At 37.0% G+C, this 15100-nt stretch overlaps 1 protein-coding gene across 1 annotated transcript in view; it reads right to left on the bottom strand.

Annotated features, from left to right (window-relative positions):
• Nucleotides 1–15100, bottom strand: part of LOC126100126 (N-alpha-acetyltransferase 25, NatB auxiliary subunit) — a 96252-nt gene that overhangs the window by 24129 nt on the left and 57023 nt on the right. Inside the window, exons 13-14 of the mRNA XM_049910658.1 lie at nt 14480–14586; nt 13890–14235 (exon numbers count right to left, since the gene is read on the bottom strand). Of these exons, the coding sequence (XP_049766615.1) occupies nt 13890–14235; nt 14480–14586 (453 nt within the window). The remainder of the gene's footprint in view (nt 1–13889; nt 14236–14479; nt 14587–15100) is intronic.

Below are 15100 nucleotides of genomic sequence, written 5' to 3'. Positions count from 1 at the left end.
GGGGTGGCATTATGTGGGGCCAACATACAGCACTGGTAGTCATGGAAGGTGCTGTAATGGCTGTATGATACACGAATACCATCCTCCGAGCGATAGTGCAACCATATCGGCAGCATATTGGCGATGCATTCGTCTTCACGGACGACAATTCACGCCACCATCGAGCACATCTTGTGAATGACCCCCTTCAGGATAAAGAAATCGCTCCACTAGAGGGGCCAGCATGTTCTCCAGACATGAACCCTATCGAACATGCCTGGGGTGGATTGAAAACGGCTGTTTATGGACGTCATCCACCAACCACACTGAGGGATCTACATTGAATCGCCACTGAGGAGTGGGACAATTTGGACCAACAGTGCTTTGATGAACTTGTGGATAGTATGCCACAAAAAATTCAGGCATGCGTCAATGTAAGAGGATGTGCTACTAGCTATTAGAGGTACCAACGTGTACAGCAATCTGGACCACCACCACTGAAGATCTAGCTGTATTATGGTACAACATGCAATGTGTGGTTTTCATGAGCAATAAAAAGGGCAGAAATGATGTTTATGTTGATCTCTACTCCAATTTTCCGTACAGGTTCCGGAACTCTAGGAACCGAGGTGATGCAAAACTTTTTTTGATGTGTGTGTATTGCTTGATTATTTCTTTTCTTTCTACCCTTTCCCCATCTACAAATCCATAACCACTGCAACTAACAAATCCTTTGTAAAAGTTTGGTGAGAAAATATCCAGTTGTACTGGAAACATCACAGGAAACTGTTTGTCGACTTTTCTCACACATGCAGGAAAACAGAAAAATATTTTAGTTACAGAAAATAAATCAAATTCTTCTCATCACTCAATAGGAAGTTGTTTATTATATTCTCTCTTAGATCTTATTATTTTTTGCTGTCCTTTAACTTGATTATGCTTACAAGTTAAAAAAAATTGGTCCAATCAAATTTGCCACCTTCCTAAATAAAAACTGGAATTCACAGTCTTAGTCACATTTTATTTTATTTGTATGGATAACTAGTTTAAGCTTTCCAGAAATCAGATACAAGTGTTACGATATTAAGATTGTCAATGTTTAGACTGCTACATAACAGAAGATACTCATATGGCTGCAAATTCTCTGCATTGCTGCCTTATACAATATGATGGCGGCTCTGAAGTCAAAACCAATTACCTATTCAAATAAAATAAAATGTGACCAGAGGCCACGAATATTATAATTTATTTAGATATCAAGGTAACTGGCCTTATCTAAAAGCCAAAGTGGCTTTATTGTATGACATTACATTTCTCTGGCCAGTCAGGTTTTTGTCTAGTTCATTTGAATTTTCTGTTCTTTTCCAAAAGAATAACACACGATTAAAAAGCCAATATTCTGGTATGGAGGTTCTCGATAGTTCAACTGAACTATCAAAACAACAATAAGACAACAAATATATAAGTTAAAAAATTGAACTAATTCATGCATTCTGAAAGACACCATCAGCTTTGCACAGCATCCATGCAAAAAACCATGTCACAAAATGGGGATGTATTATGAATAAAACAGGCTAGAAAAACATCACAAAATTGACAAGTTTTGCATATTGGAGCATAAAAGAATTTTATTTAGTCACACATTTTGCTTTTTGCCCTTGTAGTTCATAATGCCCACTTAACAACAGGAAAGTAGACAGTGCATGAAATACTGAAACATATGAAAAGGAACCAAAGGATGTAACATCAGCTTACAATGTCTAAAAAAGTCACAGTGTTCGCTTTTCACAATCCTTTGACAGAGTGGTATACTAGAGCTAACTAAAATGACTCCAAACTGACAACAATCACAAGAAGTGATCAGCTCTGAATTACTATGTATTAGGCTATGATATCATGTTATGCTTTTCGTGCATTAGACTTTGTGATAGAGTACCAGAAAAGGATGCCAAAGATAAATGTTCAAATTTTACACATGACCAACAAAGCATTCTCTGGCAGGATAAATTTAGATATGAACTGATGAACCACACAAAAACTAGTAGCTATCCAAATTGTACTTGTACTCATAAATCAGTTGGTACCCAAATTCTACTCATCCTAAGAATCTGCCCTGGTAACAGTTAAGCATTAATTTTTCACGCTAACATTTATTGCAATACAACAGTCACTTCTAACTGATAACCAAGATGAAGTATCTACGATTGGCAGCTTGACAAGGAGCTTACACTGCTGGCAAACAGATTAGAGTCACCTATCTATCTGCTTAGTGACTGCACTGGTCCCAAAATGAATGGTGATATAGAGGAAGATGAAAACTGAACTCCGTCATACGAAATGAAATGATCTCACCAAGAAGATTTAATGATATTTAATCTTTTCAATCATTACACAAATTTTGCAAAAATGAACATAAATCCACAGTCCATGGTTTTACCACAAATTTTACTGTTTTTCTACAGATCGGAAGTAGTTTGATGGAACTGAAACCGTTTGTAACATTAGTACATTAAAATATATGCAAATCTACAGGAAGACAATAAAATTTGTTGGAAATTGTTCAAATGCTGAAATGACTGATAAGGAGAAAAGCAATTTTGGTTGATTTTCTATTCCATGATCATCTAACGGAGGAAAAGGAAAATAGGCTTGATGAGCTATCTGTAGGGTTCTATATAGATTATGCAACTTAACTAGCTCCCTTTTAGCAGCAGTTTATTACAGGAAACAGGGAAAGGCCTTTTTTTAAGTCGGTTTGTTGGACAGTTTAACATAACTATAGGCTTATATTGCTGACATGAAGCTGTTGTAGAATTGTGAAATGCATTTTATGCTGGTTTATTATGACAAAAAATTTCCTCACGAGATATATATGACAGGTACTAGTATGTTGTTGAGTATTCTTGCAAAATAAATGCTTACAATTTTAACAGCAAACCCCACTGTGCTGCACAATGTTCCTCTTATAGTTTCTGTCATAAGTTGCATGAACACTTTTGTGATGCTCCCATGCTTATTAAATAAACTCCTGAAGAAGGGGCTACTCTAGTTTGGGTCTTCTCTATCCTTTATTAATCCTACAAAGCAAAGATTCCAGCGTGACAAGCAGGACCCGAGAATTGGTTGAACAAAGATTTTTCGTGGGTATATAACATTCCTTTAGGACTCTTCAAAGAATGTCAGTCCAGAATCTGCTTTTTCTACAACTAATTTTATATGGCAACGTGAATATCCCACTTGTTTTGAAACTCACAAACAAATTCAAACTTTGTGACCAATTCTGTGCTGAAGCTATAGTTTGTTTGTTTTGTTTTGTTTTAGGGCACAAAAACAACTAGGGTCATACGCGCCCATATCAGAACTGGAGAACACGAGGACAGGATAGGAGTTAAAAACAACTATACGTTAAGCCCAATTGATGGAAGGAAAGACAGCTAAAAACAGGGACTTCGAGAAAGGTTGATAAAAAAAGCCATAGAGAAATGAAGATCCTGAATTAAAGATTAAATTCCTTCGCCGTAAAGTTACGACACATAAAGAGCCCGTGCATCGTTCGCTAAAACGGCCAGAGGATGTAAGTGTTGAAAAAAAAAGGCATTCTGTCCGGAAATGGCGAACCGTCAAAGGTTGAGGGCAATGAGGACAAAGTGGTGGGAAAGCACCACTCAACAAATGGCGATGGCTAAAAAGACAGTGCCCAAACATTGCCTTTCATGGGCACATTATTGTTGCACCTTAAATCACTCTACAAACACACAAAATTTGTACTGTTGTCACCAATTCCTGTAATAGTTCAATCACAGTTTACTATACCATAAAGGCTGCTGAAAAGCAGAGAAGATTGTAAGGAAATAGGAGGAGAAGGCTAAATTAGGAATAAAGAAAAAATGATGCTCTAAGGGGAAAAAAGTCACTCACTAAAGAAAGAGGTTAGTAACTTAAGAAAAAAGGTTACTCAATAAAGAAAAAAGGTGGGAGGGGAGGCATTGGCAAATAAAGATAATGGATCACTAAACAGGTGTGAAGCAGAAGCAGAAGAAGAAGAAGAATTGCTAAGCATGGAAGAAAGGTCACTGAAGGTGGAAAAAAATACCACTGAAGACATTTCTGTACATCATGAACAGCGACAGTCCTATAACACTCCCTTAAGGTATTCCTCAAGCTACTCTTGAGTAAACAAGGCTGTCTTCTATTTCCTACGAAGTCTTCAATCTAACCATGATGCTAATCTGATATTTTATAAGCCCACGTTTTGTTTGCTGCATGAGAACTCAGAATTGAACCAAATGCTTTTCATTAATTAAGGAATAACACTTCGAACCGTACACTGCATCTACTGCCTTCTGTACTTCATGGAAGAGCATAGTAAGCTGCATGAAACTACATTATGTTTTAGTTTGATTTCTATGAAGAACTGATGTTGTCTTTCGAACTGTAAATGTTAGTTTTCATTCTGTAACTTGGGCATTTATTTTCTCTTATTGATGATTTGGTGGTCCAACTTAACTGTCACGAGGATTCAACCAGAATGTTGCCTTTGTAACTTCTATTACACTGTTAGGAAATGAACTGAGTAAAAATGTATCTGGTCATATAACAAAGAATTTTAAGGAGAGCCATACTGTTTTGTAAATTTTAAGCAAGTACATGCATGTTCATGAACAGCAAAAAGTGATAAGATTTAAGCAACTATATGCAAAACAATTTACTATGTGAGGTGGATGAGATTTATTTTCTGGAACTGAAGTAATCTTTTGTTTAAAAAGTATTTTTATTGTTACTTTGTTTCCTGCAAATATGTGAGAAAAACTGTCCGCAACAACTGTTACTGATCTTCCTGGTACAGCTAGATATGGTCTCACTAAAATTTTGCAAATGACTTGTGAATTTTAGTGATACAGTGTTTACAGATGGGGAAGGATAGAAGGAAGAGAAATATGCAGGCAATATGTTTTTGGATTTTCTACATTTACATCTACATCTATAATCCGCAATACACCTGATGGCATGTGGTGGATGGGTACTATGTGTATCAACGTCAATTCCCACGTTTCTCGCTCCAGTTGTGGATGGTTTGCAAGAAGAATGATTGTTGGTAAGCCTCCATGGGAGCTTGAATAACTCTAATAACTTCACGTTCATCGTCTTTTCCTGAGCTATATGGATGAAGAAGCAATACATTGGTTGACCTTCTAGGAATGTACACGATCGGAATTTTAACAGTGATGCAGAATGCCTCTCTTTTTAGCATCTGTCACTGTAGTTGGCCAAGTATCTCTGTGATGCTTCTACAATTACTCAATGAACCTGTAACCAGTGCTTCATTTGTAACGGTACGCACTGATACCCCGTACTGGTACCTCTGACAAAGAAAAATCACAACCACAAAAATTGAATTGTGGCATGACAGCACTTTTTACCAGTATGAGTGTTGAGTTCACACTTAGATGCTCAGAAAAGCATCAAAGTAATGTTTTAAGAAGTACAAATTTCCAAGTCTGCCAGAAGGTCACAGTATTGGACCTTCTTTTCTTATAAATCAAGTGCTGCCTGTACCGAAATGTGCCCTCTTCTTAGGATCTTCTTAGCTTCCTCAATCAATCCTATTTGGTACAGAAATCAGACTGACAAGTAATATGAACAATGGTTTTGTACACTATCTCTTTTGTGAGTGGCCTACACTTCCAGTGAGTCTCTTGTCTGGCATGTGCCTCACTTGTGATAAATTTTATGTCGCCCTTCTACTTTATATCACTCTACATGCATACTCCACATATTTTATGGCCATGTCTGCTTTCAGTGACTTCTGCAATTGAATAATTGAACAATAATGGGTCATTTTATATATTTATGTGCAATGCACTACATTTGTTTATGACACGGACCGACTATCAATCCCTGCACCATTGTCAATCCTTTGCAGGCCTCCCTGCATTTTGATACAGTTTACTCATATTGTGAATTCTCTGCGTATAACAGCATCATCCACAAAAATCCTTATGGAACTTCTGATGTTATCCACTAGGTCATTTATATATAATGTGAAGAGTAATGCTCCTATAACACCCATTGGGGTACAAACAAAGTTACTTCTACATCTGAAGATTTCTTTCTCTCAAGAATGACATGCTGTGTTTTGTTTGCTACAGACTCTTCAATCCAATCACACAGCTTGTCTGATATCCTGTACATTCTTATTTTGCCCATTAGGTGGTAGCACGGAAATGTATCGAATGCCTTCTGGAAGTCAGCAGCATGGCACCAACCTGGCCCCCAGTACCTAATGGTTTCTGGGTCTTGTAAATGAACAGAGTGAGTTGCGTTTTTACATGATCAATGTTTTCAGAACCCATGTTGATTCCTAAAGAGAAGATATCGAATTTACAGAAATATCATAATATGTGTGCACAAAATACGTTCCAAAATTCTGCAATAGGCTGACATCAGAGATATACCCCTATAGGTTTTTTTTAAACATGTAATGAGGAGGTATTGAATAGAATTGGGGAGAAGAGGAGTTTGTGGCACAACTTGACTAGAAGAAGGGATTGGTTGGTAGGACATGTTCTGAGGCACCAAGGGATCACCGATTTAGTATTGGAGGGCAGCGTGGAGGGTGAAAATCATAGAGGGAGACCAAGAGATGAATAACTAAGCAGATTCAGAAGGATGAAAGTTGCAGTAGGTACTGGGAGATGAAGAAGCTTGCACAGGATAGAGTAGCATGGAGAGCTGCATCAAACCAGTCTCAGGACTGAAGATCACAACAACAACAACAACAACAACAACAACAATGTAGAATTGTATAAGTATCTCATCAGGTCCTGTGGCCCTTCTTCTGCTCAGTGATTTTAGTTGCTTTTCAATCCCACAGCCACTTATTTCGATATCTGTAATTTTAATTTAAAGGAGAAGGCACTGGAAAAAGGCATTTCTGATGGCAGCATCCACTGCAGCATCACATGATAAGCCTCTCCTGGCTGGCTGCCGGCCTTCAATGATACCTGATCTTGAAATCGTTTAGTTGATACAAGCACTTTTGCACGACATACTGTGTGTTCAAACACACAATAGACATTTGGGCATGAATTTCACTTCCTGACACACATACTACACCTTGCATTTCTCTTTCCCAGCCTCCACAGAGAAACTGGACACACACAACACATCAATCTACACTGAACATGTCTAAAAGATAAATGTCACAGGGACGAACTTTTACGCTGTTCCTTCCCGATTCCTGAGAGGGTACTTCTATACATTATACACACCTACCTGCATTACAAATGGCTGTACCGTGCTCATTACATAGTCTGTCTCATTTTCATTTGACTGTCCCTTATAATAATATTTTAACTGTCTATAATTTGTTAAATGAGGAATTTGTACACTATTATTTGAAGTAAAATTGTTTTGAGTAATGTAGTACAGAACTATCAAGGGTCTTGAAAGGAGCTCACTTGACTAGCGACTGCTGTTTCTGCTTGTGCCAGTTACAGTATGTAATGTTATGTTAATAACTTAGTAAAGCGTAATTAAAAGGAAACAATATTTATTAATAACTCAGGAAAGTGTAATTAAAAGGAAACAATATTTACATGATACACATAAAATAAGTATACTGACTAGTCGAATATTTTAAAATCTGTACAGAATTACATTTTGAATGGTTGGCACACAATTAGTAACACTTTTGACTATAGAAGTAGCCTGCCGATATAGCTATGGAGGGAGCATGCAGAATGGATATCCCAGTATTTCGGTGTTGGTTCTCGCGTACATTGATTAGATCTTGTGCAGCCTATTAGTCACATGTGCGATAAATTATTAATGCTGGCTGCAGCTAGATGGCAGATAGTCAATTCGGTGCATCAGTTTGCAATTTCATGAGATGTATTTATTGTGAAATAATATGGATCTTTGAGACTGAATGGTGTTATTGATGAATTGATATTCAGATAGACTTGGGCAAAGTAGTGGAATTTGTTCAGGATAAAGTGTTGGTGCACTGCATGATGGCATTGGCACATATTAAACACGATTTGTATGTGCTCTGCTTGCTCTGAATGAGTAAAAAGTTCTAGCCTCTGTAAGGCTACCTTTCGATGTTATATATTAATTTGGGGTAAATAAAACTGAGATTGAATTTTACACCACTGTCTGGGTACATTATAGTCTAAATGGACTGCTTCTACGAATTCACTTTGTTTATTATTTATATTTATTTGTAGTAAGCAATTATTAACTGTTCCATAGGCTGGACATTATGATTCAAATGGGTTTCATTTGGGCACAATGCAGTGGTGCACAACCAGCACCTTACACTTGTGCAGTGCTGTTTAATCAGTTTACGGTTGTGTGTTTTCCCTCTGGTGGTTGGATAGTAACTGATCAATTTTGTTTAATGACTAATTTCACTTTATATTTCTGTCAGAATAAACAGTTGATTGCATGGGGGAATAGAACAATTGTAGCACATAAAGTTGCAATTCTCTGCCACACACTACAGGGTGGCTTACAGAAAAGGGTTGTAGATAACATTATGCAATTAATTAATTTGCTGAAAGAGTATTGACAGTACTCTTGGGAGGTGATGTTAATCTGTTGATGTTGTTAATCTGGTGATGTTAATCTGTAATTTCTGAGCTCTCACAGGAATATTACAGGCACAAATATTTTCATTCTCATTTGCGTGCTTAGGTGGAATTCTTTAACTTAATATTCTGTTATCCAGATAAATTATTGGTCATATTTTGTCCCGTCTCATCTTCTCAACTGGCATGTCCCTCTGATCATGGTGTCCATGTGAACTGCCCTTCCTTTTTAACCTTCCCCAATTTTTCCACCTTTCCTCAAGGAAAGCTACTAATTCTGAAAGCTGGGATAGTGCATGTAAAAGTATCTATTGGCAATAATGACTTTTGTCATGGAGGTCAGCACTGGCCAGTAATTCTATCTCATAATTTTAGTCATACTATGCAGATATCTGCAGCTTGTATGAGTTTCACTGCTTAGCAGTTTTTTGGAAACATGACTGAGGCAGTATATAATTGACGTGTTTTTCAAAGCATTTGTGCAGCTGTATTTGGATTTCATCCTCATTGAGCATTCCATATTCTTGTCAAAAACAAACTATTAAGGTTGCAAGCTGATACAAAGTCTAATTTTGCATTGTTGTCTGCACTACCTGAATGTGGTATACCACCAAACCAAAAATATTACTGCAAATATGGGGGTAACCCAAAAGTAAGGTCTCCTATTTATTTACAAGTACATAGACCTGTTTATTTCTAAAATGGTTTACATCAGTTTACAGCTTGAACATTTAGCTATTTTTCGACATAATCACCATTTCTGTCGATGCATTTTTGTAGACACTGTGGCAGTTTTTGTATGCCCATGTCATACCAGCTCACTGCCATGCTATTCAGAAAGTTATGAACCTCTTCTTTCACCTCGTCGTCTGAGCTGAATCGCTGGGACCACAATTAACGCTGACAGGTACTGTGAGACTCTGAAAAAACTCAAACGGGCAATTCACACCCCGGAGAAGAGGAATGTTGAGCAACGGCATACACATTCTCCGTGGCAATGCTCGCCCACATGTCGCTCAGCAAACCGTTGCTCTCCTGCAAGAGTTTCAGTGGAACATTATCGCCCACCCACACTACAGTCCTGACTTGGCGCCCAGTGACTACCACCTGTTCTCTAGGTTAAAAGAACATTTGGTCGGAAAGCAATTCAGCTCCAACGACGAGGTGAAAGAAGAGGTTCGTAGCTTTCTGAACAGAATGGTGGTGAGCTGGTATGACATGGGCATACAAAAACTGTCACAGCATCTACAAAAATGCATTGACAGAAATGGTGATTATGTCGAAAAATGTTCAAGCTGCAAACTGACGTAAACCATTGTAGAAATAAACAGGTCTATGTACTTATAAAAAAAAAATTGGAGACCTTACTTTTGGGATTACCCTCTCTTTCCTATTTCCCTTAACCCTTAACTCATGAGGTGTGGTCTCTCAGACCAAGTGAAAATTTTCGAACTTGCTCTCCAAGGCCAGTTGTGGTGGAATGCTTCTATACTCCCCCTACCTTCCTTAAATTGCCAAGCCTACAATGTTTTGTTGTTGATTGCATTATCACCTTCTGTATTTATTGCTGACATGTCTTATTGATAGGTGTTGAGTCTCCTAGACTGCACCTCGTGAACTTCGTACCTGTTTTCTTCAGTACGGTGCCATACAGCTCAAAATGTGTTGGCACGAATGTGTCCTTTTAACTTTCCTGAGTTTGATGAAATTGTTAATCGGTTTATGGAGGAAAGTGTCAGTAATATATATCAAGAAATAAATGAAAACGACTATGATTTTACGTTAGCCACTGATCACAGTTCTGCTATTGAACAATCATTCAAAGGAAAAACTTCTAGAAAGCTGTGATGGGCATCTGTCTATTTCTTCATTGAAACACTTAAAATGTCTGTTAAAATCGAATGTGTTGTGAGTGGTGATAAGAAAAATGTAGTTCTCAGCAATGAATGTCAATTTGACAGGCTCTTTTTGTACCTATCGGGTGGAATTTTTATGCATAAATTTAAACCCTGGAATTTTGTTTTATTTGGAAATTTATTTGCTACAGAGATTGTATAATTTTTCAGAATGTAAAATTCAGTACTCTAACAATCTATTTTTGTGTACCATTTAAAAGAACCACACAAAATTATGTAAAAAGCTGCAGGCTTTGTTTAGTGCAATAAAATAAATTAGAAGCATTGAAACAACACTTAAATAATTGTACAAATAAATGTTATATAGCATAAATTAAAAATTTCAAATGAGTTTTGCCTTAAATCTCGGTTTAAACATAGGTGTCCCAGAGACCCCGTCGTGGTATACGTTACAGGAAAGTCACCTCGCAAGTTAAGAGTTAATACTAATCTTATTTTGTTATGACTGACATCACTCTTGAAGAGTGGGCTTCATTGAACTCTCTTGTCCTTGGAGAACACCATATTATCAAGTTCCATCTATTTCTCAACACATTTTGCAAAAGAGAACACACTGTCAAAGGCACACAGTCAGAGATCTCTCTTCATACCAACGATTTTGTGTTTGTGTGTGTAAAAAAAAAAAACACACTTCTTACTGTCATTGTCCATTCATTTAAAGTAGCCGTAAACCATGGCTGGTGTTAACTTCTTAGTTTATCTAAATTTTACTTTAGACTTTTTTCGTTGACATCTGTTGAATGATGTCCAGGCACTAAGTCCTCTATTTTGCACTTTTGTTAAAGTTAAAGGATTTCTTCATTGGGACCCATCAAGTGAGATTTTGCTATATCCACGTCTATTTGCTTCACAATGACTTCACAAATACTTATTCTGGTGATTTGGTAGAGACTTCATTTCTCTTTGCTGTACGTTCTTTGTGGTAGTGTGTAAAGTATTTTGAGCTTCTGTAGTGCTTCTGAAATAGTTTAGGTGAAGCCCGATGACAATATCAACATGAAGTAAAAAACACATCTGAGATACAAGTCAAATAGAGATGTCCTCCTTTAAGACCTGGAGGAGAACAGTAAAGAGTCACAGAGTTATTAAACTTTAAAATCACCCACTCTGTACAAAAATAAAATAAATGCATTTGATATTTCACACACTTTGTGTTTTTCTCCTCCCATTTTTTCCATGGTCTATATTTCACTTCTTTGCTCAACACAAAGTTTTATAAGCTACTTCACTGTTTCATTAATATATGGGACTAAAAAATCTGCCTCTCAAGCAAATTTTTCTTCGCCTGGATCAATCTGCTTATGTCTCCACATTTCTGTGGTGTAATCTTGATTCCCAGGTCACTAATCGAGTTCTCGCAAAATCTGTTGTTTTCCACCATCTAAAATTCTCTCTCAATCCATAGATGCGAGGAAATTTTTTTGATTTTTTTCTTATTCTTCCTTCCATTATTACCCTCACTGGAACCTTCCTTTCATCTTTGTCTCCTCTTCCGATCACAGCTGGTGGGTTCCTCTCAGTCTGCAATCTGAACGACCAGTTATTCCTTTTAAACCTTCCTCAACCTAACCCTCTTTCCTCCTCAAGGAAGGAACTAACAGTTCTGAAAGCTAGGATAGCTTTATTGGCAGTACTACATGTCACCTGCTGAAGAAAAGTACTAGCAAGCAGTTTTGTCTGATGATTTATCATTCTATATACATCCTCTCACTGCATTTCTCCACAGTGCAACTTAGTTTTGACCACAAACCTAGCCTTAAGCAGTTAATTACTTTTTCTGCAACAATTTTCAATACTGCATTAGGGTTCTGTACAATTTGTTTCTTTCTGCCATTTTAGATGATTAGTGGGTTTCTATATTCTTCTTCATTTTCGAAATCTTAGTTATCTGTTTAACAATATTTCAATTACTTTATACCCTTAATTTCCAAAGGCAAAGCACATCATCACAAGCATGCACGATTCATAATTTACCTTTACAAAATACTTCTTGTGCTTTTGTTTGCACAAAAATGTTATCTCAATTTTAGCTTGGTACAGTTACTACATCAAATTTAAACTTTATAATTTTCTTTCCTCATAATAATTCTCTTGTTCCTCATCTGAAAAAGTTTCCTAACTATCGAATTACAATTAATGAAACTTTCCATCCAAAATTCAGCTGGTCTAATTCCATCTTGATCTTAAATTAAGCGAAAAGAGGGCTATCTAGAAAGCAGATTATGTTTCCAACTGCAGCAACAATGGACAGAGCTAGTGTGGCCATACTGTTGTCTGAGCATTTGTCCATTTGGTCAGAATGCAGTGGTGCCAATGTGAAGTTAGTGCCGTTTCCAGTTATAAATATGTGCAGCAATTGAAAAACCCACAAGTTGTGAAGCACAGTCAGTAATAAGATTTTTGTTCACAAAAACCATAAACTAATTGAAATTTATCAGAAATTGAGTGAAGTATATGGAAATAAGGAAACACTAGCCAAACAAGCACAGTGACTGATGAACTAGTTGCAAAAGTTGGTGAGAAGATTCAAGGAAGCTGTGACAGAACAATACACTGAATAAGGTATTGTCAAATTTTGAAAAACTTTAGAAGAGCAGTTCAAAATCATCACGGAGGAAAGCTGAGCTCAAAAATTTTGTTCTTGCATGACAACACTTGACCACACAAGGCATATCACACTGGAGAAGTATTCAATGCAAGTGGGAGGTGTTTTCTCATACACCACTGTCCAGATCTTGCACCCAGTGACTTACCATCTGTTTCCAACAATGACAACCTGGCCTGCAATGCAGCATTTTGATGGCAGGAAACTGTGGGAGGGTGTGAAGTCTCAAGCAACAGAATTCTACAACATTGGAATTTCAAAACTTGTTCACTGCTTTGATAAGTTCGTAAATTTGTGTGGAGACAATGTTGCAAAATAGTACTTTAAGGGTTGCTTTCAAATGTATAAAACATTTTTCTTTCTTAATACCAATACACAAACTACTTTCTGGATAGCCCTTGTATATCAGGATAAATTGTTTTCTCTCCACAGGAAGCTTGAATATATCCTAGACAAGTTGCCAAACTAAATGAAGCAGTAATAAGGCTATGGTTAGCCTTTCACGACAGCTGAAAGGAATGCAGCAGTCCTTCAGAATGTACCTCAACAAACTGTATGGCTCTCTGCCCTACAAGTGATAGCCAACTCTTCTCTAATGCAAATTATTTTACCATTACATACACATTGCATCGATTTTAGCATTCATGTTGCAGATCATGCATATAAGTTTGCGAAGTTACCACAGCATTCACTGCAGTCATTTCTACTATGTGAAATTTACATAACAATGATAGATCATAAGCACTGCCACAAGAAATGCTGGCAGTGTTTAACAGAAAAATCTATGAAACTGACCATAAGTGTTTTCACTGAACTCCTGTGTTCCAGTTCTGCTTGCAGCTCCATTAGCTCATCTGTGAGAGAAGATAACAGGGTCCTTGAATCACAGTCCAGTTCTCCATTCATGATGTCAGCATTGTTGTTGCTGTTGCTACCACCAATGTTGTTGTTATTGTTCACATGAGCTTTTTGACTGTTGCTTTTATGGTGAGAATTTCCATGATGACCTTGGCAGCAAACATCAGCAGACTGAGGAACTGTTGAAAATGCAGCACCCAGGCACCGCAAAATCAGACTACGAAATTTTAAGAAAGCCTTTTCATCAGCAAATGTCTGCTGCACAATTTCTGGAGACATCTGCCTGTTACACAGAATAAAAAACTGTAGCTGCTGGTACACAATGGTGTGACAATAGAAGTACACAACTTATTCAAATACTTTTACAAATAGAATAAGTTAAGAAACTAGAAGCATTGGATACAGAATAAAATTGTAAGTACTCAACACTACATGTTTACAAACTTGAGAATTATCCACATAATGAGCAATGAAACTCTCACTTAACTTAACCATAAAAACTAAGACTGCTACTACAAAATACAAACCTTGAAACAGGCTCCCATGACAGCATCACAGTCAAGTCACGATTATCTTGTAAACTGTTCCAATCTATTTTATCTTTTGCTGGATTTATCTCCATTGCTGTTACAAACTGCAAACAGACACACATGAAAAGCATAAAGTGTTGACTATTAGTAAATGAAACAAATTCATTATAAACATTCATTATGGCCTTCATCTGTTGACTATATTTACATAATCTGGCATGAGTACTGTGAAAAAACAATAGCAAAATACAGTAATAAACATACTGGGTTGGCAAAACTGTAATGTCCAACACAAACACACACACACACACACACACACACACACACACACACACAACTTTCTTGCATTACATGTGAGGATCATTACAAAAGGACTACACATTTCTATTTCAGATGATGTATGAATAGAAGCATATTTCAATATACACATATCACAAAAAGTATTGCATCACCTCAGTTTCAAGAGTCCTGAACCTGTACAGAAAATTAGAATAGAGATCAATATAAACACCATTTCTGCCCTTTCTATTGCTAATGAAAACCACACATTGCATGTCCTACCACAATACAGTCAGACCTTCAGAGGTTTACATACTAAAATGTACACTTTCACGGCCG

This window comes from Schistocerca cancellata, chromosome 9, assembly GCF_023864275.1.
Source record: "Schistocerca cancellata isolate TAMUIC-IGC-003103 chromosome 9, iqSchCanc2.1, whole genome shotgun sequence".
In the NCBI taxonomy this organism is placed as follows: Eukaryota; Metazoa; Arthropoda; class Insecta; order Orthoptera; family Acrididae; genus Schistocerca; species Schistocerca cancellata.
Note: the sequence above shows the minus strand (reverse complement) of the source record. Positions and strands in the feature narration are given on the sequence as shown.